Source organism: Vidua macroura, chromosome 2 (genome assembly GCF_024509145.1).
Source record: "Vidua macroura isolate BioBank_ID:100142 chromosome 2, ASM2450914v1, whole genome shotgun sequence".
Taxonomy (NCBI): Eukaryota; Metazoa; Chordata; class Aves; order Passeriformes; family Viduidae; genus Vidua; species Vidua macroura.
The window spans coordinates 65,741,831-65,768,676 of record NC_071572.1 but is presented as its reverse complement, the minus strand read 5'-3'; the positions used below and the strand labels follow the sequence as shown (position 1 = coordinate 65,768,676).

At 39.5% G+C, this 26,846-nt stretch overlaps 1 protein-coding gene across 5 annotated transcripts in view; it reads right to left on the bottom strand.

The window, feature by feature from the left end:
• BBX (BBX high mobility group box domain containing) overlaps positions 1–26,846 on the bottom strand; it is a 135,119-nt gene that overhangs the window by 22,983 nt on the left and 85,290 nt on the right. For all 5 annotated transcript variants that reach the window (XM_054001710.1, XM_054001700.1, XM_054001692.1 and 2 more), the window contains 7 exons: positions 25,944–26,142; positions 20,501–20,568; positions 14,529–14,609; positions 12,283–12,363; positions 6,804–6,884; positions 3,408–3,488; positions 353–1,268 (listed from right to left, as the gene is read on the bottom strand). In XM_054001710.1, coding sequence (XP_053857685.1) covers positions 353–1,268; positions 3,408–3,488; positions 6,804–6,884; positions 12,283–12,363; positions 14,529–14,609; positions 20,501–20,568; positions 25,944–26,142 — 1,507 coding nt within the window. The remainder of the gene's footprint in view (positions 1–352; positions 1,269–3,407; positions 3,489–6,803; positions 6,885–12,282; positions 12,364–14,528; positions 14,610–20,500; positions 20,569–25,943; positions 26,143–26,846) is intronic.

Sequence of the window (26,846 nt, the reverse complement as noted above, 5' to 3'; positions counted from 1 at the left end):
AGGTAATTGTTTGGGGTTACGTACATCACAAGTCCCACACATATCTGTCAGCAGGCTGACAAATTAAACAACAAAGCCTTCAGTCAAGAAGCTAAAACTCAGATAATGAAAGACAAAATGAGAGCAGTTAGGAGTTTGTGAGGTAAGCAGGAACACAGATCGCAAGACTTCAAAAGACTTGCCCTAGAATATGGAGTCCAGTCACTCTACCTGTCCCTAGTATCTCAGGTGGCCAGACACAACATTCCCACACTGCTCAAACTCCAGCTCAAACATGGATTTTTGCTTTTCCTCCCACTCCAGACAGGCTTTTGCAGTTCATGCTGTAAATAAAACACTCAAAGCCACCCACCTCTGTCCACATTAGCGCGCAGAGATGTGAGCATGCCCTCTGACACCAGAGTTTTATAAAGAGCACCTTTGCAAGATCTCTCTGATTTCCTGGAGCCACAGGTTTCTGTCTTTTTAACACAGTCACTGTCCTCAGTTTTGACCTGTTCTGGTAAGCTTTGGGGTACCACCTCTTCTGTTGGGGTCAGTGGTTCCACTTTGATGTTATCAGAAGCCTCACACAGTACTTCCTTGCCTGCTTCAATACTAAGGAAGTTGGGAGGTTTGGATTCTTTGGTGGTCTCCATTGGTTTCTCCTTTGATGTTTTCTTTTCTTTTGATTTCACTTTTTTCTTTGGTGATTTTGTATCCAACATGCTTCCCTTCACATTTGAGACAGGGCGATTTTTTTTGCGGGGAGTATCCGTGAATCTCTCAGCACCCCAGTCCCCCTTGGCCACAGCTTCAATTGTGTACATTACACTTTCAATGTCCGACTCAGAGGACTGCCTCTTTTTACAAGATTTTTTGGGGGTGGATTTTTCATTTGTGTGCTGGTCCAGCTTATTTTTTTTCTTTTTCTTCTTTATCTTTTCTGGCTTTAGCCCAAGGATAGTCATGTCACTCATAAAAAGCTCTGGAGAATGGCACATGTGATCCTTTGTGTTATCCTTCCTCTCAAAAGGACTGCTTTCTGTTGCAAGACTAGTAAAATCTCTGCATCTTGCAGTTTCTGATTCCTCAGCTTTTGTTTCATCTGGGTTTTGCATTTTTTCTGTCGCTGATTGTTCTACTTTTCCATTACTGGAGTCTTTTACTATTGTGTTCTCCAGCTCTACTTCCATGTCCTCTGAAACTTCCCCTTCCTCATCTTCCAGTGCTTCCACTTTTGTTTTCCCAGGTTCTTTCACTTTTACTCCTTCTGAAGCAAGGCACATCTAAAATAATTTTAAAAACAGTCCCATGAAACAAACATCAACTGTTAACATTACTTACTTATACTAACAGGAGCATTTAACAGGGAATCTCTCTGGCATTTTAGTTTAGGAAAGCAAACTGTGTTACAGTACTGAGAAACAGGCTGAAGACACGCTGAAACTGATGCAATGGGATGAGGGCTAAGTGCTAGAATAAGGCTGGTAGGTTCATTGCTCTAACAGAAAAAGACTCCAACTGATCTCAGTGGTGTTTCTTTTAAGGCTCTTTATATAATCTGGAAACCCACTGCTAGATAGATTTTCAAAATATCTGAAATGCAACAGAACAGATTCTCTGACTATTCCACAGACAATCTACTTGGAATATCACATCCATTCCCACTTCAACTTTCAAACGTCCCTAATACAATTCCTTTCTCTGTTTTCCAAATGGCCTTGAAGGAGGTAGAAAAAAAATGTTTACTGAATCTCCCTGAGATTATTTTTTTTACTTGAATGTAAGAAATAATTTGAAAGGTAGTAGAAAACCTCCCAAATCTTTCTTCTCATGTCACAGACTTATTTTGCAAAGAACTGCAAAGCAGCAGTGGTTGCTATGGTTATCTCCTCCTGGAGATACCACTAATGGAAACCAAAATCCTTATACTATCTGGGGAACATCGATATTCAGAAAAGGAGCTGTCAGAAGGTCCTCAAACTGCCATGTTCCTGCAGCACTGACTTAGGAGATCCTCTGTTTTGGATCACCTGTAAGCTATGTGGACACATCTACAGAAGGTAGACCTTCACGGCACCAACCAACTGCCCTTGGGAAGACATGCTTTGTTCTTAGTGTTCTTTCTCAAAGCCCCCAAGCTGAATTCCCAGTGCAGTTCTTTTTTTAGAGCAAATGTCAACCAGTCACCTGGAGCAAAACCAGATGGAAGAGGCTTACTTAGAACCAGACATCAGAAGGTTCCCGCAGCTCAGCCCACAGGCCATGTGGTCAGTATGGATGTACCTCCTCAAGGCACCTGGGCTCTCTTTAGGTCCATTTTAAATTTCTTAAATTGGCAAAGCTTTTTTACCTTGCAAACTAAAAAAGTCTCTCATACCAATTTATGTAAGAACATAACACCAACGATTGGCATGTTTTTGTAGCAGGTTTCCAAAATTCTTGCTGCACAAGGTAGAAATTACTGATCTGGCTCAGGATAAACCAGGCTGAGCACTGTAAAGCACCAGAACGTGGGCAACACACAGTATCTATTGGGAAGCAGGTTAGACTAGGCAAAGGAGAACTCCACAACTGTGCTGAACTGGGTTCTTGGTACAAAGGTACTTCTGTGACTTTTTTACTGCAATGTTAAGCACAGCCATGTGATTTTCAAAAGCTAAAGCTCAATATTTAAGATGGAGCTCACTGGACTAAGAATATTTTGTCAATTCAACGTACACCCCATAGCCAATTATTTTTTTCCTTTCATACATTTGCTTCTTCTGCAATAGACAGTAGTACAGAGCTATAGATGTGGCTACAAAAAAAAGTGACTTCTGTCTTGTCAGAAAATAAACTTGTAATTAAACAATCTTCAAGCTTAAAAAAAATGTTTAGAAACAAAAAAAGGCAAAATTTCAATAAAGAGACATTGGTTTAAACTGCTCCCAGAAGGAAAATCTGCTGAGAGTATCATAGCAGAACTTCTATAGAAGTTATTGACCTGTTAGTTCACCTGAAAAATAAAATGGGCATGAAAAGCAAAAATAAATGAAAGCAGCTCATAACCATTAACATGAATTTGTAATGGCAATGCCCGAATTTGATAACACAGTCATCCTGTCATCCTCTCAACTATTTGTGTCCTCAGTTAAACCCTAAAACCTCAAAGCCTAAACTAAGAAACTGAATCAAGTTCTACTGCAACCAAGTCCCTTTGCCACTTCTCAGCTGCATGAGATTCTTAGAAACCTCTATGTTGATGGCTAATCTGGGGAAATCTTGACTTGTGACATCTGAGCCATGATAATTTATGGTTCTATAAGCAGCAGGGCAATTATAACTGTATCACTGTTCTGCCTTGCAGACTTTGGCAATCAATAGCTTTAACTTCTGCACCCCAGTGCACATGAGGCAATTAGTCACCAGTGGTTTAGTATTACCTCTGCCAGCTGAAATAATGCTGATGTTCCACACTGTTTCATTAAATCAGAAGGCCCTGAATGGGATGTACTTGAAGAAATCTATGGAGAGAAAAATCAACACAAATAAAACATTCTTTGATCACTACAAATTCTTTTATGTTTATGACACAGCTTTTCAATGGATTGTTTCCCCCTTCCCAAAATTAATTCTGAAGATTATATACTAAAAAGGAAGTGTAGACCTGTGCATGCCAGTATGAATAAAAGCCCACTCCAACACGACTCTGGTGGATAATGCCACTGTATGCTAAATAATACTTGCAGATTTGGGGTTTTTCTTTCAGGACTCCCTTTGAAGAACAGGATGAACTGAAATATATGCTCTCTCACACAAGAACAGACTCCAGCTTTAAGCAACAATCTACACTAGCATGCAACCCAGCTGGTGGTGTTTTTGAAGGCTTACCAAAATTTTTAATTCTTTCATTTCATTATCATAGGTTAAGGAGGCTATTTCTTTCAGGTTATGGTATTGTCTTTTGATGTCCTATAGGACTCATATATAAGAGATGCTCTGAACCCAAAGTTAAGTAGAAGCCCTCAAGCCTTTGGTAATCCTCAGTATTCCTAAAGACTCCTCAGAATACAAGGAGGCTGTCATGCAAGCATGTAGCTGATTATCCTCCAGAATCTTTTCCTGTATCAGGTGATGATCCTCTTCAGTACTTTAGAGTGTTTTGTACCAGTTTTGAGCCAGGTGCAAGGAAATTATCTTTTTCTAAACAAATTTAAAGTATCAGTATCAGGATTGGTCATTAGTATGAAAAAAATGTTATTTTTTTAACAAAATACCCCATCATCTCTGACCAGGCTTGTGGGTTTCTTATACCTCCTTCTTTAGGCTGCATAAGAAAGTGAAGTTATAAGGGACTGGGGAACCAAAGTATTTACACCCTTTTGTCTCTCCCTGTCCCCAGAAACTCAGTTTTCATTGCTCTCAACCAACATAGTTGATCGCAGAATTTGGTCTGTCACTGCCATAAAGGAAATAAACAAAAAACAACACTGTCTCTACATGTTCCGGAAGGTGCAGCTCTTCACAGCACCTCCCAAGCTCTGACCATCAGAGCTCAAGCCTCCCCATGCTGCTGACAGCCAGGTGCTATTAGTGCTGTGATGTGGCCTCCTTGCCTTGGTGAGGTGATGCTCCACTCCTGCACCGCCTCCCTTCACTCTCATGCCTCCGCACTGAAGGCTAAAGACAAAGCAAGGGACTCTGCAGAGCTGAACAGCAACAGCCTCCCAGGCTTCAGAATGCAGAGTGGCTCCAACCATTTTTAGAAATTTAAAAATCCTCAGAAGTTTTAGAAAATAATTAAACCCCCTTCTCCATTTTATTTTAATCACCATCTGTGAAATATTGTGAAATATCAAAAAGGAAGGGATAGGGAAGAGGGAAAAAAAAAAAAAGAAGATCAAATTGTTTAATCTACATAGCAAAGAGATGAAGGAGAAGCAGAGCAGTGTGGTATGCTGAAGAAGACAGGCTCCTATTCACCAGACACTTGCCATGCCAACAGCATGGAAACAGTAGTCCAGTCCCCTCCAGCACACAGCATCTGCAGTTTGGAGTTACAGCAGCATAGCACAGCTGTCTGCCAAATCCACTTACAAACTAAGACACCCTCGAGGTGATCATGAACATGGTTTATTTGGGATGCTCCACACCAGGGATTGAACTGCTATCTGAAAACTTAAACTGAATCTCTCACACATCATTTATTCAACTATGATCCAACATTAGAGATCTCCAAAACTGGATAAAAAAAGAAGAAAAAAAAAAGAAGAAAAAAAAAGAAGAAAAAAAAAGAAGAAAAAAAAAAAGAAATGTCCTACAAGAGCGAGAGACCTGGAAAATGTGCTTAGCACATCTGCTGTGTTTTTCCCTGTCTGAATCAGAGCCTTTAATGTCCATTTTGTGTATTAAATTAGGCTTGCAGGAATCCATCTAAGCAATCATTGAGAGCTCACAGAAAGCCGTCCAACACGCAACATCATGCTGCCAGACTTAGCTTCACTTTTTCTGCCACCTGTAGTACAAACTGTGCACTCCTGTGGACAAGCATCTGTCCTTCTAATAAATTAGGGCTTCACAAGCTTCATAGTCACATCACAACTTCTAATGCTGACTTCTAAAAATCAGGCTGCACATGGCAATAAGCCTTACTTCAGAACACTACTACTCAGCCTGCTGCTGTCCTGGTTAGAGGCCATGTTAGAAACTTCTGGTGTCCCTAAGTAAATACTACCAGCCCTTCTGCTGTCCCAGAGCTGCAACAGCCAAATACCCTTATGGATTACTGATCACGGGTGTAATCACCCTTGCACAGGCACTGCTGGCAGTAGAGCACATTGCCACAAACTCTGCTACTGCCAGTGACTGCCTGTACAGCAGGGCAGATTTTCTTCCACTCATATAAGTTCCTATAAAGCCACAGTCTTGCAACACTATCCATAGAGCAAGACATGAAATACTTTAATTTCAATGCTTCCAACCTCTGCCTTTTTCCTGAGAGGGACTGATCTCACCAGCAAGCAGAAAGGGCTGGCTGCAACCGGACAGGATCTAGAGAACCATTTTCCTTACTAAAATAGGATGTGAATTTGAAATAAAAAACTAAAACACCACAACAAAAACCAACAAAAAAGGGTACAAGTAATGTGCTAGCATACTCCTTTTTTTGTCTTTGAATACAGTATCTTCATCTTTCAATCATCACAAAGAATAGCATCTGCACATCAAACCTCAGAGATTTTTCAGTGAATCATCTGTATCAAAGAGAAGACCTCTACAAGGTTATATTTAAGACTCACTGAGAATTTCTAGGACTTTGAGGAAACCTGACCCAGCATTCTTGATTACTGCTGACAGCTGCCAATTTCAGAATTTAATACACTGCATCAACTTCCAACTCTTCATTCAGATTCCTGATGACCTCAAAGTCTACTTTTCTTTTCCTATTCTTAGTCCCTGATTAAGCAATGCAATCATTATAACTAAAGCTTTATTTTTTTAATCCTGGTATCCAGCTCCTAATTAAGAATACTGTTATCTCCTACCTTTGCTGCTCTCCTGAGAATTGTTTTTATTACCGTTATAAAGCTAACTTTCCTAAAAAGAAGTGTAACTTTCTGTGCTGTCTCTAAGAAAATAAGCACATTCACAAGTGTCTAAAAGACTAGGTCCCTGGGACCATAGCCACTGCCTACTTCTCTTGGTATGTCATTATTTACTAATCTATGTTTCTGGAAACATCAAACTTGATACGAGAGCAAATCTTAAACAATCCATACTTTTTTTGTAGAAAAGTTATATGCATGATCCCCTTCTGACACTATTGGGTATAACTTTACCTCTGCCAACTGGAAGAGTGCCGACTTCCCACAGTGCTTTACTGGCTCGGGACTTGGCAACTGGGAAGTGTTTGATGAGATCTAGGTTACAAATGAACAGAGGAGAAAATATTTCAGTGGCACACAGGAAAGACAGAAAGGGAGGGAGAAAGAGAATGGAAAATAAGAGATTAGTTAAATCAGTTAATTTTAGTTCTTTCTGGCAAAAAGCCCTACTTTAGACAGGCAACCCCACCCAAGAAACACTTAAAGAGATATGTAGAAAACAGGAGAATACAAGCAAATACCACATTCCTTCCTTAGATTAAGCTTATGGATACTCTATGTTTATATTGTCCACAGCTAATATTCTGTCATGCTGTGTGTTTTATGTGACCAAGTGAACAAATTATACCTGTTGCTTAAAAATATGCACTATTAGTTGTTAAGGTTAAATAAAACTCTCCCAGAAGGTCTGGTCAGTATTTCCCATTACTTAGACAGAGAAGAGGACCATCTGTCCTCACAGGCAGTTCTTGTTTCACTTTCTTTAGTTATGAAAAGGAAGTAAGACCTATGTCTGGAGATCAAATCTAGCCTTCCGAAGAGCTGTTGGTGTGCCAGCATCTCTGGTAAGTGAATAACTACCATTACTACTTTAGGGCGCTGCTTTTACAGCCAAATTTTTTCAGACCCACTTTCCAGTTACAGCATTATGAATTCAGAAATGCAAGAATTTTCTGATATGCGACCTTTTTTTGGCATGGCATTGCAGGGTAGTATTTGACTTAGAAGCCTTTAAAAGCCCTGGGACAAAATCATCAGTGTTTCCGTGTATCGCTCTCACCACAAACATCACACTTAGGACCATGATCACACATGTAGTGACAGGAGAAGGGCAATGGTTTTAAGCTGAAAGAGGCAGGTTTATGGCAGATGTTACAAAAAATTCTTAACTCAGAGGGTGGTGAGGCACTGGAACAGGTGGCCCAGAGAGGCTGGTGCTCAGGGCCAGGCTGGATGGGGCTTTGAGAAACCTCATTGAGTGGAAGGTGTCCCTGCATGTGGCAGGTGGGTTGGAGCAAGATGAGCTTTAAGGTCCCTTCCAATTCAAACCATTCTATGATCTTCCAGATGCAAAAATTATCATGTTTGCCTTTCTCCTTGTAATGAATTCTTTCTTTTGAACTAGGGTATTTGAAGAATTTATCTTTCAGTTACCTGTCAAAGAATTTATTATTATATTCCCCACTGCATCCTCCTCCACCAAAATCCAGGACATCCATTTCACTTGAAGCTATTTAAAGACAGTGAATAATACTCAAATTGCACTAATAGTAATTTTTAATATTAAACGGAAATATTTCAACATCCTAGTTTTGCTGCAAGACAGTTCAGTGAACCTGCTCAGGACCCTACTTGACTAAGTGATCTTGTACAGTGCACTTCAACTTTTTATCTTTCTATTTTGACAAATGCTCATCTCAATGATTTTTTTTCCGCATAACATGAATGGCAGGAAAGGGACAGAACAACACCCACACACACCGAATTATAACTTGAGAACATACAGGCATATCTTGCCTCCTGATGCAGAAAGTGAGGAAAGAGTAAAGCAATTTTGAGAAGACAATAGGCATTCCTAATAAAATGTGAGATCTTTATAGTATTAAAAGAAAGAGGGGAAGCAGACACTTCATATCAGAAAAAAAACCCCTAACCTTTAAAGAGCTAAGAAAACAAACAGCAAGTAACACAAGCATGTAACTCATTCTGATGAAGTTACTGGCCAAACATCAGAAGGAAAAGAATGGCTGATCAATCAGCTCTCAGTGAGATTACAGATCCCATTCTCTGTCTTAAGAACATCTCCCAGACTTAAGAATAATCAGAACCTCGAGTACTACAACCACAAAAAGCCCTTTACTTATGTAGAGGTTTAAGTGGGAGATCATTAGGATCAAGTTACTATCTTTTATTATGGTACAAGTGGGATTTTAGCTATTATATTACATTTTAGTTTGCAAAAGAAGCATGGAACTACTTTTTCATTTTCCTCGTAGAACAGGCATTTCATTCCAACACAAACATTTAATAATTTCAGTATGTGGGTAAAGAGCAAATACATTTGTCTTTACCTGGGAAGATTACAGCTTTATATATGGGAAAGCTGGAAGAGAAAACACTCACTAGTTTTTACACTCCAAATTTCACGGTATTTTGACCAAAAGTTTTGGATTCAAACTTCCAGTTCGGCACAGAAATAAACCTTCTCAAAGTGAGTATGTGAGAATGCAGCATGGACAAAATCATCCTGAGTCATGCTTTTTTCCTTAAATGAAAGTAACATGCTGGATTAGCAAAAAAAAAAAATCCACCTTGTTGCATACTGCATGTGACTGGTTTTTTTTTGTTTGTTTGTTTTTTTTTTTTTTTTAATTAAATCAGAGAAAAAAATTAGAGAAAAAATTTAGAAAAGCTGCTGAAAGCAAGGAGTTTGGTGGTTGTGGATTTGTTTTATTTTTAAGATGGTTGAACTAGCAATTCTTTTGCTTTCATACCCCAGAAGCCTTTTCTTTAATAATGAATGAATAAGAGTTTAGGACAGTAAATCCAAGAGGTACTCATCTTTCTTCTCAAAACAACAATCACCACCATCTGTTCACATTTGCCAAACAGAGATGCAGTAAGACTAAGAGAGCAAGGGGTCCCATCTGCTCTGCTTCTCTCTCATGGCAAGGAAGGGGACAGCGACCAGCCCCTGTGAGCAGACAGCCTGCAAACAGCCACTGCCCTAAGGAACACAGCCCACTGCTCAGAAATCACAGCCTTTCCATAAAGGGTCAAGTGAGAAGGACAAAAGTAGGGCCAACTACTTGCAAGGTCAGAAGCATGAGAAAGCCAAAAGTGTAACTTGACAACAATCCAAACTTTAAAAAGCTCTAATGAGGATGTCACATCATCTTTGAAGACCTCCAAGGCATTTGCCTGTGCACCCACAGGACCGAATGAAGTCTTGCTCCCAGGATTTTCATCTTCTCTTGTGTCTTGTGTCAAGTCACTGGGCAGGCCTCATTAGGCATATCCTGAACAGCTTTAATTGACAACTACAGCACTTGGGCTAGACAACCAGATAAAAGACTAATTGAGGCTGTAAAGACAAAAAGAATCCCATGCTACTCTACACATAATGAGCTGTTTCTGAGTGACAGGGCACTTGTACTCCTGAGGTAAAGGTGTCTGTTTTAAATGACAAGCCTACTCAATGGGATGGCTGTTTTCACGAAGAAGCACTCTTATTCACCCTGCTGCAAGGGCGGTGAAGAGAAAGGCAACATAGGAGGAACACCCAGCCAAAACCAAAACTGAGCTGGGATGGCTGCCAGAAGTCTCCAGGCACATCATACCAGAGCACACTTCACATTTCTTCACAGGTCTACTTGGCTACTGGTTAAATAACTACTTTCTCTCCTTCTCTTTTTTCTTTTGTAGCACAGTACATTGCTGAGAGCAGCCCACTGCAAATTGCTTGCCATAATTTAGTTCATTAAATGCAGTAATGCGTTCATATAGACAAGATGCAGTAAGAAATGGCACAGTAAGGAATAGGACTTTTGCCAAATTTCACAAAGACAGCCTGCGCAAATGAAAGCCCTTATAGCTGAAAGAGCACAAGCAGCTTTAATAGCGGGGGAGAAAGCTTAAAGAGGTTCTGTAACATGCTCAATACTTTCCCTAGGAGCAACCCAAATTAAATCATCAGGCTACAAGCTTAGAAAAAGACCATTTCTCTACTGCTATATATAAAAAATGATGTTCATCACTGTCATTAAGGTTTCCCAGGAAGAATAACCATGGCTAACAAGGCAGGTTTAAATTTTTTTGTCTTTTCTCCAGATTTCTGTCTCCAATTTCCAGCTACGGAACAAAACCAACCCTTTCAGACTGCACACACATTAAAATATTTCTACAAGAAAAAGAGATTAGCCCTGACTCTCAAACTGTCCTCAGTAAATCCTAAATAACTTTCTAAGCACCTCCTCTACCTAGCATTTGATGATTCATATCTGCACTCCAGTGAGCCAAAGGAGCTCACTCAGCATAGTGGAATGCAACTCAATGCATTGCCACATCCGTATGACAATTTTCAGGTTTGTCATTTTGTTTGTTCAATTAGGAGAGAAAACGATTTTAGGTTCTGTGAAATTCTGAGAGTATGGCTAAGCCAGGTTTTATGTGACAATTTCAGAATGTTGTACTAAATGCAATACATACTCTGTTCAACTTGGCAGATATTCAGAACAACCGAGATTTTTGCAACTAAGTCAGGAGATTCACTTGCAGTATTATTCCAGTATTTTGCAATAAAATTAAAAAGAAATGTTCTCTATCTTTTTGTATCTTTTAACTTGGTTTAAAAGTCTGGCTTCAGCACATAGTTTCATCCTGCTCAATTCTACTAATTTTCTCAAAAGAGCTTTGCAATTTGACTTCTAACTTTCAAAGCTGTGGTACATATGAAAACACCTTCATGACTAGAGATATTAACTCTATTGTGTCTTTTACAGGGGTGTTTGCAGCCAGGTATTTTCTAGCACCTGAATCAGTAAATTGATTTGTCTTCCTTGGCCCTCCTAAGAAAAACACCAAGGCCCATCCCAGCCAAGCTGGAAACACATAGTAGACAATTAGCTCAACATTTCACAGAAGGAAGTGTGTGACACACAGAATAACAATCAGGGTATCTTTTAATCCCTTTATGCTCCTCTGCAATAGCCCCAGCTCCAATCCCAGCCTTTTCAGACAGACAAAATGCACCTGTAGCTTAAATGATTCTGCAAGCAGAATCTGCAAGTCTGCAATCAGACTCCCCCAAATGGGCAAGAATAGTATATGTGTGGAAAATCAGTTTACAGAGGCACATTCAACACATGGAAGAAGAAATTCCTAAAAGCAGCATTTCACAAACTCCAAATCTCCAATATGTGGAGGAAGGCGGAAAGGCTACACACTTATGGGAAACTGATAGGCTTGATAAGTCACCACCATACGATGCTGTTAAATATCCTACTGGCTGTTGTGATAAGCTTCTTTTGACCTGCAAGGAGTCTCCAAATGATTCCTGCCTCTAGGGCAATCACCATTCTGCCCTGCTGCAGCCTCTTCCACAGGCAGTGCAGTGTCATTTCAGAATGTCTTTTAACTGCTGTTTTCCTAGATGTAAATTAAAACGCCATTTGGATAGTAAGTCTGCAGTGATCCTTTGGATATGGAAGGCTAGGTAATGCTCAAAAGCCCAGTATCTCTCAGCTGGTAGAACTGACCAACATCTCATCCAGTCACTGGTTATTCACCCCATGGTTTTCCTAACACAATACTTGAAAGATATACATCTCCTGATGGGAATCTCTGATAAGACAGGGTGCTCAGCCATTCAGTGACAACTCTTACCGGTTCCTTGCTTCCTCCCATCCTCCCCCACCACATGCAGCCATTGTACCTCAGCAAACTGAAACAACGCAGACTCCTCCGTTTGTTTTACTGCCCCCAGCACTCCAGGCTGTGACGTGTTGGAAGAGATCTGTCAGGAAAACAATTATACTTGTATTACCTAACTCTTCAGTTTCAGTATCAGACTTCAACATGCTAAATTTATAATCTGTCATAAAAAGATTCCTAGTACTCCAGAGTATGCAAACAAGTCCCAACACACCCTTAGAACAAACAGTATCTTGCTTTCCAGGAAACACATAAACAGGTGATCTCTGATATGGTAATCTTGAATTACTTTTCAGAAGGGAAATCCTTCCTAGGACCTACAAAATAAGTTTTGAAGGGCTTTCATTTGCCTGCTGATATGTCAATGAAGGGTTAGCAACAAATACTTAACGCTGTATTGTATTTCACAGTTCAGTGGAAGACCTGAGACTGCAGAATGGTGGTGATGACAGAGCACGAATTGCTACTTAGCACAGAAGGTAAGTATGGACAGAAACACAATGTGTGCAGGTATTTTGAGATACCAGATCTATCCCACACACTAAGGTAACTGCATTTCATACTGTTTAACTTATGTAAATTAGTTTTGTTGCAAATGACACCTCTGATTAATGTTAGACTTCACTACAAGTATCAATTATTTTGCCACTGACACACATACGGACCATGCACTGGTTAGATGCACCCTCTCTACAGGATGTTTAACATGCTTGAAAAATAAGGCTAGCTAATTTACATTTCTAATAACTGATCACCAGTAGGCTACTTCTAAAACACATGTTTTAGCAGTGCAGGAGAGCTTGTTTCCTGGCACCCACAAAAAATTTTCTTCAATGGGTAAGGAAAAGCCAGAGTTGAGAAACCCGTAGCAAAGGCATATCTGGCAGCACACAATTCCTGCCTACTACCACATGCATCTGGCACTTCCCTCCTTCAGCACTGTAAAATGAACTGAAACAATTAGGTGAACTGGTATTTGTCTTACTCTTTAGAAGATTCAGCAGTGAAATTCAATATAAGACATTGCTCTACTGACAGTATAAGCACACAGAAGCATCTCAGAAATACTGGAAGATGGATGTTGAATCATTACCACAGAAGTGTCATAAGTGATACTGGAATTAACCAATTCTGAGAAGCATCTAAGTATTGCTTTTCATTGCTGGCACACCAGGCATTTCCTCTTCCTAACAAGAAAAGCCAGCAGGCTGTTTAAGAGCCTAATTACAAGTTATCTACTTCACTCTGGTCATTATCTTTAATCAGAAATAAAGGATCAGTGCTCCAATTTATTTGTAATATATTTGAGACTCCGATCTTAAGCTGGAATTCAAGGGCTTTTTGCACTGATGTTAAAATATCCAACTGAAAAAGAAGTCCCATTTCTTGTGTGCTAGGACTGTAGTGTTATCTGCTCCTGAAGTGATGATTTTTTAGGGAGGAGTATGAAGGTGCACGAGGCAATGGGTAATAAAGACACATAAGTCAGATTCACAGCTGGTGTGAATACAGGTAATAAAAAGCCCTCACTATGACAAAATTTCTTTCCATATACACTTAATTAAAAACTACCCAGTGTCTTGTAAAATCAGTACATATACAACTAAGTATATCTGTGTCATCTCTTATGACTATTTCAAGAAACAAGTGATGCTTGCAGAGGGCTAGAATTCCTTGCAATCTCATTTTTGTCATGTTATTTATATCTATGAAACCCATTAAGATTTGGATGAAACTCTTTCTTCAAAGAAAAAGAACAACAATACACACCACAGTTGCACTTCTAGCAATAACTGAAGTATGTTGACAAAAATATTGTATGTTGCAAAATTAAAGTGCAATTGCATAGAGCTGTTTGGTGGTTCTAGAAGAAAATTTTGGAAATTTTTGATGAAGCCAGTGACTAAAGTAGCCACACTAGATTAGAAACATCCAAATACATGTTAAACCTTAGTTAATAAGGCTCTAGTTTAAAACTAAGTGCAGGAATGACATATCTCCAAATTACAGCTTAAACCACAGTTCCATTATTGCACTTGGGTTTCCACCAGGGTCCTGAACACACTCTCTTGCACTTCAAGTCTTACCAACTTGATAAATTATTCAACAGTATAAACCCAAAAATGAGGGAACAAATAAAAGCATAAATTTTAGTTAAAGACATTTGATTTTTCTTTCAGCTGGGTATCAGATGCTTCTTAAAAGGATACAACACTTAGAAAAAAACCCTTTTTTAAAGAAACGCACCTCTGCAAACTGAAACAATGATGACTTCTGACAGGCTTCTGTAGAATTAGATGTATCAGACTGGCAAGTACTGGAGGAAACCTGAAAAAAAGAGAGTGCAGAGTAAGACCTCAAAGGTGCTTTCCTCAAGCTAAAACAACAGTGAGCAAAATAAACCATTCAAGAGAAGAAGGACAAGCTAATGTTTCACAGTCCTGGAAAGATTAAATCATATTTACAGATGAAAACATTGTTTAGCGCCCATTTTAATGTATTTGAAAACTGTCTTAGAAAAAAGACCAGAAAAATACCAGGCTTTTCTTCTCCTTTTAAGATTCTGAACTTGTCAGAATAGTTTTATACAATAGAATATCAATGGATTATACTAGACTACACACATAACTATCTTGTATTGGTGATGCTATCAACACTGCTATATCTGTAATTTGTCCTATAATTCTGAGTAAGATTACATAGAAGGTAAAAGAATATTTTGAAGACACAGTTGATGACAGGAATACTAATTAGAAAAATAATCTCCTATCATAACAGCATGGATTTAAGTAGGTAAGGACAGTACAAGCCTAAAATTTCTCAAATCATGTACATAAACATACATTTTGAGGGTGCTTTTGAGAAACAGTGCAAGAAAGTCGTAACTGAAAACAAAATACAAAGAAATGACTGTTCAAAACCAAAAGCCTTGTTTGAATTAACACAGATCTTAGCCATGGTGTTCTTATTAGCTAGAAATGTGTTAATCAAGCATTATTCTGTAAAGGAATTCTATCAAATATGACACATTCATAAAGTGTTACATTTGAGTGTAAAAGATGTACATGTGTAACTCCTAGGAGAATGAAGTACTGTTAGTATAAAATAAGGTATGTAATATGGCTTGTAAGAAACAGAAGAAAACGAAGGAGGCTTTGTAAGATTTTATAAAAAGTAACAGGATGGACTTTTTTTCCCTAACTTTTTTCCCCTCAAAATTTCAGTTTACTTAACTTCAAATATAAATATGGGGCTTTTTCTTATTCATTACCTAAACAAGCAAATCAACAGCTTTTATTGGTGAAAGCACATGAGATTTAGCTACTGACTGCACCTGTTGTTAGTAAGCACAAAGCCCCACAGCATGTGCAGCTTGCCCTGCTGCTGTTTGTCTGACATCCTGAAGCACTGCAATAGCAACATTTGCTTTCAAGAATCTGCTACCCACGCTCCCCTGGAAACACTAAATCCAAGTGTAGCAACCCAGAGGACAAGGGAAAATTCACCAACGTGACAATTTGCTTACATATACAAACAAACTTGTTTCTTCCCAGCTATAAAACTGAGCAACAACAGTGACTCCTGTGATCTATATTTCCACCGTATTTATTAAACACTGAGCAGGATGTTTTATCAGTGTACTATGGGAGTACAGCAACCTAAAGGGCCACAAAGAATGTATTTTTAATGTCTATCTTCTGCCTTTTTAGTAGGTTGTGCTACTGATTTCACTGATGTAATGTTTATTACTGACTTTTATCATGTTTCTGTACAGTCTGTTTAAGATGCCTGTGCCTCAACAGTAGTCTGGATCACCATCAGAAAAGTATCTGGCTGCTTTTGAGAGACCCATCTCTGAAGGTCTGAGACTCTGCAAGGTGCAGATATATAACGTTGCTGCCTGCACGTCTGAGCACTCATTTGGTTATTTTAGGCCACTGCCCTGGTGGAATTTTTAAAGGAATGACCAAATTTTGGACTTGTTTCCCATATTTTTTGCAGTTCAGCCAGCTGCCTTATACTGCTTAGCTCTGAGTTTGGAGCCATCGAGCCATGGACCCCAGGACCACTGTGCTAGAGTGGCAGTGCCCATCCAAGAGGGGCACAGCCCCCACAACACAGGCGCTGTCAGACATTCAGGATGAGCCTTCTCTCTGCCTCGGAGGCCACATGCTGGGGGCTGGGCCAGCAGCCACTTGCTGCGGGAGGTGTGAATCCCAGTTTTCTACGGTTTTATGTGTAGAGGACAGATTGCTGGTGCTCAGTAACTCAGTGGAGGTTTTGTGGTTGGAACCACTATGCTTTTCCTATCAATTCCTGCTACTCTTTAAAAAGTTAATGCTTCTAGAGTTGCCTTTACTTGGCAGAGCACTAATTGGAGCTTGTTTCTTCTACTCTGCTGCTCCCCAAACATTCTTGACCTGTGGGAAACTTATTATCTCCAGGACTTCTACCATTTGCCAGATTGAACCTGATCAAAGCATTAAAATAATTACCAGAAGGAACAGATGCACAGATAGTGCCATTTTGTACATCTTATTTCCTGCTCTAACAAAATGTCCTCAACATCCCATTTCCTCTCCTGTTTGTTCCTCCAAGCCTTCCCTGGAGCTGCACCGAGAGGTTTTTCACTTCTCATTCACACTTTGCACAGACCCTGCATCACATGCAAGATAGCCTTTTGCTCTCAAAAAGAAGGCCATCACAGGCCTTCCTGTCCCTGCAGGTTACCATAACCTCCTCTAAAACCATCACACCCAACAAGGGTGGAGGAAATCCCTGGGCCGTCCACACCCTGACTGCTGCGAGGCGTTAGCGCCGCTAGACAGGCCGGCTTTGGAGGCCGCTCCGGATTTCGGCATTTCTGGGCAGTAACCCACAGAGACTCCACTAGGTGATGCTGTAAGGCAAGGAAAGGGCCCGACGGACGAGTACGGCAGATGTCCAGGGAGGCGGACGGGCAAGCAAGGAACGCCGCTCACCCGGCTTCAGCCTTGCTGACAGTAACCTGCGGCGAGGACCGGGCTTTGCCTGGCGCAACCACAGCAGCTGGAGATGATACGTCCGGCATCTCCGCTCAGGTGTTCCGTAAAATATGCTCATACACTACTGTCTTGTGTAACTGATGAAAGCATCCAAAATGCAGGGGGAAACTCACTGCATATCCATGTCCTTTGCCAACTACCTGTAAGGTCTGCAGCTTCTCTTGCCTGTCTGCTTAGTTACTCCAGCTGCTGCCTAGAAATCAATCGCCTACCAACACTGAATTCTGTATTCTGTTATCTGTTATCTCTCTAGTCTGTCACAAAAATTTGCAAAACTGGAAACATACTGGCAAACACACAGAGATTGCAACTGACAATTACAAAACAATTTTGCACATATGACTGTTGTGCCTCTTCCCATCCTCCTGCTGGCTGGTCACTTCGTTAACTGACATCTGGGCTTCTGACAACTTGCAGATTAAACACTTCACTTGAAAAATCCCTATCCATTCATTTAGCATACACTTGGCAGAACATCAACAGGTGTTGAATACCTTTCATTGGATTAGCAGACCTCTAAGTACAATGTCCTTCATCCTCTCTCAAGTGCTGAGCAAAACTGTGTCAGTGCTGCCTTCCCTCTGTTAACAACTTTAAAATTGTAGGAGTATGTAAGACCTCTGCTTACAAGGCCACATAATCATACATATGCACAGCAGTCAATACACATGTTGACAGCTAATCCTCTGTCTGGCAGATCCCCATTTTAAGAACCATATATGTGTACATGTATCTTAAGTGTATACACACACTTCCATGATAATTTAGACTACATGTTATAATTTAGAGCATTCTTTAAAATATGACACTCTGTCCTTTTTTTTAAATAAGAAATGCCAATGCTTTAGATGTATAAATGTGTATTTATATACTTATGAGCATATAAAAACAATACATACATTCTCCATAACAAAGCAACTTCTGAACCTCTTTCACTAACCATACCTCTGTAGTCACATTAGCACACCATATTCTCTTCCATGTGGATACCAACTCTAATACAACACAACTGACTCCTCCTCTCCACTGAAGAGCAAAGCAGCTTCCCAGTTCTACAATGAATTCTCAAGCTGCTTTCTGAGTCTGTCATACTACCTCCTAGAGCATGTTCTGCTAGTCTCCCAAATGCTGGTTTAAGTTCAAGATCATAAGCATGGAAATCCAACCACAGATTCTCCCAAAGGTACGCGAAGATGACCATCTTACATCTCCTCCTCTGTCTACATGCTTGAGGGTGGGAAAACAGAAGAGCTGTTCATTTATTCAAGTCTAAACAGATTTAGGATCATTACTGCATTTGAGAAACACATGCCTAAGAAATATTTGCTCTGTATCTATTCACCACTGAAACATAAGAAAATAAAGGAAAAATGGAAGACACACCAGGGTTGCTACACAAAAGAAACGGAGAAAGTCTCTCAGCACCTGGACACACAGCTGGAGACTTAACTCCTGCAAACACACAATGAGGAGGACTTTGCTCATTTGGGTCTCTTTAAGAATATCAATCACCCCAATCGATCTGGAGGAGGTATTTCATAAAGGGGACCCTCAAAAAGAATCAGAGATGTGCAGTTTCCTGGGAGAGTGCTCTGCCCCTTAAACACTTGTCAGATAGGGTCGGACAATTAAAATATGGTAACTTATTAGTAAGTATGGGCTAGATTATGGCCCATCACAATTCTAACAATCTGCCAACTAGTTTTGTCTAGGCTGTATCTATGACAATTATTTTGCTCTAATTTTTTGGGGAAAGCAGATTACACAGCTTGCTTCTTTGATGTAGAGGGCCAGGTTTCTAAAGAAGACCACAGGCCCAGGAGAGTAAAGTGCAGTTTATACATAAAGTGAATATTTCATCACAAGCAGTACTGCATGCTTCTATCAGGAAAACCAGGATTTATTGAGGCACACAGGAAGCATGTCTTTTGCTCAGAATAAGAAAGTTCTGATTATAAGAACTTTCATGCATCAAAACAATCACACAACATGCTTCTTGATTTGACTCTAAATCTACATGTGGATTTTATTCCTACATTGCCATCTGAAATTATACTACTATGGCTCTTATAGAATTAAGACACCTCAGCTCTCAAGGTCATAACAAAGACCTTTTTTAAAGGAATGCAGTATCTGTGACTACAATATACCTTCCCTCACATTTAAACCTAACAGCATATTAAAAGCAGCTTCTATGCTCCAAGCTGAGAGATTACAAGTTTGAGAAGGACAGTGTAATTTTAGCACAAAATAATGTATTTCTTTTCACTTCTTTGTCAACTTGGCTTGAATGTTTCTTATTTTTCATGCTGCAGCACAGAAGGCCAGTACCCACACAGCACAAAATTTCCATGGCTAAAACTGGTGTGCAAAGCATTGAAGAGTCCTGGCAGTACAGGAGCAATAAATCTCAAGTGAACTACACATATAGATTAAGTTAATTATTACTTTTCCTCCCAATAAAACAAACAACAAAAGAGAGCTCTTTCCTAGAGCTAGAGATTTATGGCAGTGACTACTTACTATACCCAACAAATAAGCCACCTTTTGAACAATTTTCAAAGTTGGCCTAAAAACCAGATGATATTATTAATCAGTCTAAAGAAAGACCAGAGATCTCTGCACTACTGGAGATATGCAAAAACACTTACTAGCCTCTTTTGTAAAAATGTAATAACACATTTGTGATGGCAACTGAACTACAAACTTCTTTTTAGACATAAGGATTTAGTGAATAGGAGCAGACTGCAATACTTCAATTACCTGTTAGCACTTTCTGGGTTTCAGAATGTATATACAATGATGCTGACTTTGTAGGAAATTACTTGTTTATTTATCTGTTAGTGTCGAGGCCACAGTTGTGTCAGGCATTGCACAAGCATATAGAATCCTTGCCCAGAAAAGCTTGCAAACCACCTGTTGGTTAACACAACCCTTTTACCTGTGACAATGTCTCTTCATAGGGCAGGCTTGACTTGTGCTAAAGTATCAGCAGAGTTAATACTGAACTGTGCTCAACCTACATTCACAGCAGGGATACAAGACACACATTTCATTCCCAGCTGAAGTTACCTGAGATGTGCCCTAACTTTTATTCCTCACTGGTCAAATATTCCTCTTACAAGCTCTTTAAACTTAAGAGTTCATGGTAAGAGAGAGAAGAGAGTTCCTTACCTCATGTGCAGTAAGTGCATGTTCCCCTGCTAGAAGCAGCATACTAAGGCCTCCCATTTGTGTAGGATCTGTTAAAAGAGTAAAATGAAGTCTTAAGTTGATTCATTTGCTTGTTTAAAAAACCTACCACTTGCACCACTAAACCCCCAGAAGACTATTTGTCACAGACACTCTCAGCAAGCTGCCATAAAAGGCAGTTCAAGAGAATCACAAATAACCATTTCTGTACCCTCTGGGAAGGCTTTCAAAGCTCTTTGAAGGATTTAATTGGATTTGTGTGCTTAACACCCCATTGCATGGATTTATAATTCTACTGCCAAAGGTTTTATGTACTACAGAGATGAGTATCTTTAAAACAGCAACTGTAATGATCTCACATATAAATATACACAAAGATGCTCTAATAATGCACAGGTTTATAAGTCGGTGGATGCTCTTACCAAGGGAGCAGTTCCTTCCTTGGCAAGTGATCAAATAAAGGGATGGAACAAAACAACATGATCAAGCTCTGAAGCAAAATTTCTATTTTCATTTGTCTGTAATTTAGAGCTGTATTTGGTGGTGGAAAGTGCCAGCCTGACAGCTCTGAAGCACGAAGCCAGAACAGCACAAGCACTGGCCAGGCAAGCTGCCTGCCTACTTGTTGCCCTGTCAATACAATACATAATTGAGGAATGTGAAATGGAGAGATAAATGTTCTTTCTCCAAGTATTTGATACTGACAGCTTTTCCCCTCTAGCCTTCCTACACCTCAGGAGCTCAGAAAATGACAAGAAGTGAAAGCAATAAACTCTGACACTGCATTACTCATGGAGTAGCTTTTCCACTCAGAACAGTGGTTGCTCTTCATCACTAAGAAGACTAATTTTCTGATTTTATAGAATGCCTTGGGAGCAATGCAGGCACCTGATTTAACACTGTCACGTAGAGACAGGGAGACAGACAGCAGCCAAATGTCTCATACAACAGCCATAATGTGAGTGGAATTTTTGATGCTTTCAGCTGACATGGGCCAAACCTGTACCTGTAAACCTCCAAACAGTTTAGGACTACAGATGATCATGGTCCAATTCATGGGAATATTCATCAATGCTGTTTAATTTAGTACCACAGATGCTGTCCAAAGTTTTCCTGCACACAGCATCTCTCACTGACATTCTCAAGGTAAATTTTTCCAATAGTCTTTTAGAAGGGCATTAAATAGAAACAGAAGAAAACAATGTAAATAAACCAGGCTTGTTCACTACCCCATGGATAGAAGAGTGGCAGATTATTAAATAGTACTTAACAGGCATCCTAAATAGCACCTAGCTTCAAACCCAATATTCAACTGGAATTAACCTTTTCCTTCACCATAATAAACACATAGAATGCAAGTGTTTTGGAGGTTTTCATTTTTTTGAAGAAGTTTGCCTTTTTAAATAAAAAAGGGGAAAAAAAATCACACTTCAATGAAGAGACAAGACACTACCAGAAGTGTAGGATGTAGCAACAGTAAGAGACACAGAAAATGTGAAGGGCCAGTAAGTATCTAAACACAATTCGTAAGTGAAGTGATCCTGTCAGCAACAGCACTTTTTGCCATCCAAGCAGTTGATCAGAAACCATTCAGTCCTTCAAACCAGAGAACATCAGAGCAATTAGGAAGTGAAAAGTGAACACATATCTTGAAAGATAATGCCTGAGCAGGCAGCTGATTTGGAGGAAGGAGAGACTAGAAGAGATCTCCAGGTCCTCCATAAACTTACTGAGCCCCATATTAAACAGTAAGGCCTTGGCTGGTTGCTTTCTGCTTTCTTTACTCCCTTTGGAAGATTTTTGCAGGATTCAGATCTTCTAAGCATTAATGGCTTTCTTCCAGGTTTTAGCTTAAATATACTCAGGGCCAGGTAGTACATGTTTTTCTGGTACTTCCATCTCTAAGATTAGTAACTGTTTCCCTAAATGGTATCTCCCTTTTCAGCATTTACAGGACTTTTCCTACTCTTCTTCCACTTGTTTTCTTGGTCTAAACAATTCAAGATCTCCCAATGTCATCGAGCACATCTATCTCCCATAATTTCAGCAATTTCTATAGCTATCCTCTGCAGTTATCCAAGGTGCAGTTCATCCTCCTTCTATATGGATGACCAGCAATGCAACCACATCAGATGAGGGGGGGTCCTGAAAACACTTTGCCTAACAAACTGCAGTATAGCACTTTCGCATGCCTGCATCACCCTGATGACTCCCAGCTGCTCTTTTTTGCTTTATTTTCATTACCTGTTGGTCCTTTTCCCCCTCCCCAGTTTTGGCCATCTCAAGAACACCCAGTTTAAGACTGTAAAATTCTTGCCTGTATTTTAAATATCTTCTTGGTAGTTTTGGCTTTCTGCCTTTCAATTACGTAGCTTATCATAAGAGAACAAAGATAGAAGTGTGGTTTAGTGTTTTTCTCCCCAAGTAAGCAAATACTTAAACTGTTTATTTAAATATAAAAATTAGGAGGAAGGAAAAAATGTCAGATGAATTGGAAATAAAAGTTTAATGTGATGCTTAAACAACTTCAACACTTATGCTGCAGCTGTAGCAGAGGGTTGGTGCTTAGATGTCTGCTCACGAGAAAAACAAAAATCCTTCTACTAAGGTTTCCAATTACAAAATAACTTCACCTAAGGGAAGACAAAATGTACATATCCAAATACTGCCATATGCTTATAGTGCCTTCTCAGCACAACAATGTTTCTCTTCTGGCACTAGGAGCTTACTGGTATGAAGAATAATTTTAAGGGGTATTTTACAGAATTTATTCTTAAATCAACAGTAGTGAGAAAATAGCACACATTTGACTTGCAGAACGGCAGGCCATTCGTGACTTTCTCAACAGCTTTTAATATTGATGAAACTTAAAACCATCTCTGTTTGGGAATTACATACTTTGTTAGTACTGGGCTGGTTACAGACTCAGCAGGCTGGCTTGTTCATCTTAGCCATTTCTCTGTCAGAGGAAACAACAAACTGAGGAAGTACTAAGCAGGAAGAAGGCTAGCAGGAACCAACTTCAACCAACTTTACCTGGGTGCATAATTGAGCTTCTTTCTAAAAAAACAGAAACTGTGTTTCTATAGGGATATAGCCTACTCCAGAAGTGCCTTTCTTCCAGCCTTTGCCTCACTAAGCATGGATGGTTTTCTTCTGAAGCAAAAATATGCAAGTACTGGGAATCTCACATATTTGTATGGCAAAGCTTTTTCAAACAACAGTGTTCTTTGCCCTACACCCTACAAAGGTGAGCTGTATAAGAAAAACATGCTCAATTACAGCTTACAGGCTGGATGACAAAGACACCACTAGTGGGTCTGCAGGTCGGAAGCCCAATGCTGGTGCCACACCTCCACATAATGGTAGGTCAGCATAACAGACTTAAATCTGGCATGGTTATTCTTGTAAAGCCAAAAAGGGACAGAAACAGCCTGTGTGGGACTTTGAAAAATGAAGTGAGATCTTACTCTCTACATACTAGATTTTCCAAAGTAAAATGTAAAACACAAAAAGCAATCAACACATGATTAGCAATGACCAACAAATGAAACAATTTTCCTGGCATGATTCTAGACTCATATAAACCCTATCCTGAGGAAATTTTCTGCCTTGAAGATACAAGTGAATCAGTGGCATTTCAAAGGTAAAAGGTTTTTGAGGTGCTTCAGCTACATTTCAGTTCATCAGCTAGTACACAGACTGGATTTTTAAGACACTGTACTGGGTAGAAGAGTGAGAATTTAACTATCATGTGAAGTCAAGCAGAGAGGAGCACAATAAACATATTTAGCAAGAACTGGTATATAGTTGACAAAGCAGGAATCCATTTGGCATGGCACACTTGTCATCATGTGGATGCTGCTAACATCTCTGTCAGAAGCGGTCTTTATTTTATAAGGTATTCTTATACCCAAGATATTGCCAGCCTTCACTGGCATGAGGACAGGAGCAAGATCCTTATGAATTACTATGCTCATTGACTCAACCTGCAGGAAAAAAAAACCAATCACAGGTAGCACTAAAGGACTTTATTCAGATATGAATGGCTCTATAGATAGAACAATGGATTAGTTTCTAATTAATTCTTAATTTCTCTGTCCCCTACTCTGACAGGTGTTGATTCAAGACCTTTGTGCTCAAAAACTTGACATTAGGATAGCCTAGCAGGAGTACTGGGGGATGGATGAGAGGCAGATTAAGGCTTCTTACTTGTTTTTTGTGTTAAGTCACTAAATATTTAAGGAGCATAGAAATGACTCTTCTAAAAGCAAAAGCAGAATAGTCTGAAGGGGCTTGTGATTTTTGGAAATGCTGTCCCATATAAAAGAACTATGAAACATGAAACACTTTTATTTTGATCACATTTCAGTTCCTTAAGAGCCAGAAGAAATTTCATTATAGGAATTTTCATGCCACTATACTAAGGTATACATGCCTCTTTAACCCTTTTCATTCTTTTACCCTTGTTCCATAAAACCATTTTCTACTCTCCAGCTCACAATCTCTCTAAGCAGAGAAGTTCTATCTGCTAAACACCTGTCATAAACCAGGCAGGATATGACAAAGTTTCTAATTTTGTAACTACTGATGCATCTGAAACTTTAAACAAGCAAAAAACAAAACAAACAAACAAAAAACCTGCAAAACACACACACAAAAAAAAAACAAAAACCAAGGAAATCAAAAGAGAAAAACAATGGCAGGGATTTTTTTCCCCTTGACTGCTAGGTTCTCAAGCTGCCAGTATTTAACATTAATGTCCCTGTATTTCAAGGTCATGATTATAACAGTTCTGCTATTTATGGATATCAGCAAGAGATTATCTACTTTTCACCAGTTCAGGCACTCCACCTATACTTCTTCATTTTTTTTTTTTCAAATGTTTAGAAGTTTAGAATTTGATCCTCCAAGATACAATGGGTAAAAGAGCACATTTAAGTGAAATAAAATTATACTTCTCTTGATGAAAATACAAAAGTGTTAGCCCCACTGGCACATTAATCTACAAGATTAGCATATCCAACTTGAGACACCCATAAATTATTTTTGCAAATAGTAAATTACTTAAAAGAGTACAGCATTCTATGACAGAGAAATAGAATGCACACAATCAGCACTTTCCTTTTTTAACCAGAGAATGGAGGTCTCTAACAGCACATAAGCTGGAATTGAAAAATCAATCAAATCTGGGCCCTACAGGAGGTAAGAGTTAGGATGCCTCATATCTGGAATTGACTCTTGAAAATAAATAATGCACTATGGAAAATCTTAGAAAACTGTTACACAGAGGTTTAACTACAGTTTTGGCAACTTAATCTGGGACACTACAGTATCATGTGCAATAAAGAAAACAGGTATCCCAATTCAGTTTCAAAACCACATCCCCAGAGCTACAGCTGAGTACCATGGATGGATATCTCACCTGCCATCCCAAAGTTAAGTTGTGGCATTTCTTCACTTTTGGTTACTTTCCTTGGGCTTGGTAAGTCTTTTGCAGAGTCTGATGCAATAGCCCATAGCTTTTTCCTGTTTGTAACACTGGATGCCTGGGTTTTCACAGGTTTGTTGGCTGTGGGACACCACTTGTACCCTGGGTTTGCTTTCATAAATGCATCCTTGTACTAGAAAAGAAAACAGAAATTATCAATCATGACATTATTCTCTACACAGGGCAACCAGAGCACACTGCATGTAAGAAGATTTAATACAGTAACCAATCCTTAAATATCACATGCTTAGAGTCCAACCACCAACACAATATGCTAAGAAGAAGTATTAAGATAAAGAGAGGTGTATCTAAAAACGTGGGTTTTCTCTTTCCTCTCCTGAGGGTCTATTACCCAGAGCAGGCTGAAGTTCTTATCCTGCAAACTGCTCCCCAGTGCTTGTATGCTTATGCTGTGAGAAACAGATACTTGAATTCTTTGCAGGTTTACTTTCTAGTTTGAATTAAAAACAAACACTCATTTAGCAATAAATGCAGCATGATGCCTTAACTTGCACTCATTCTTCTCTAGTAGTTCTGTATTTTAGAATATTTGAGTATATGCTTTCCTAAACCAGGCACCGAAAACAAACTGCAACCAGTATAACATCATATTCAGTATCTTGTGATAACATCATCCCAGTGTTCCTTCCAAAATGTACCATGCTGTATGGCTGCATAAAACAAACTGTGACCATTTAAAACATTCTTTGGCCTTGAGCACCCAGCACACATCTCACTTGTTTGCTGTGTTTTTGGTATGAGGCAGCAAAACAAAGGAAGCCAAACTACACACGGGCAGTGGGGGAAAGGGTCTGGATCCCACAGTTTGAGGGGTGG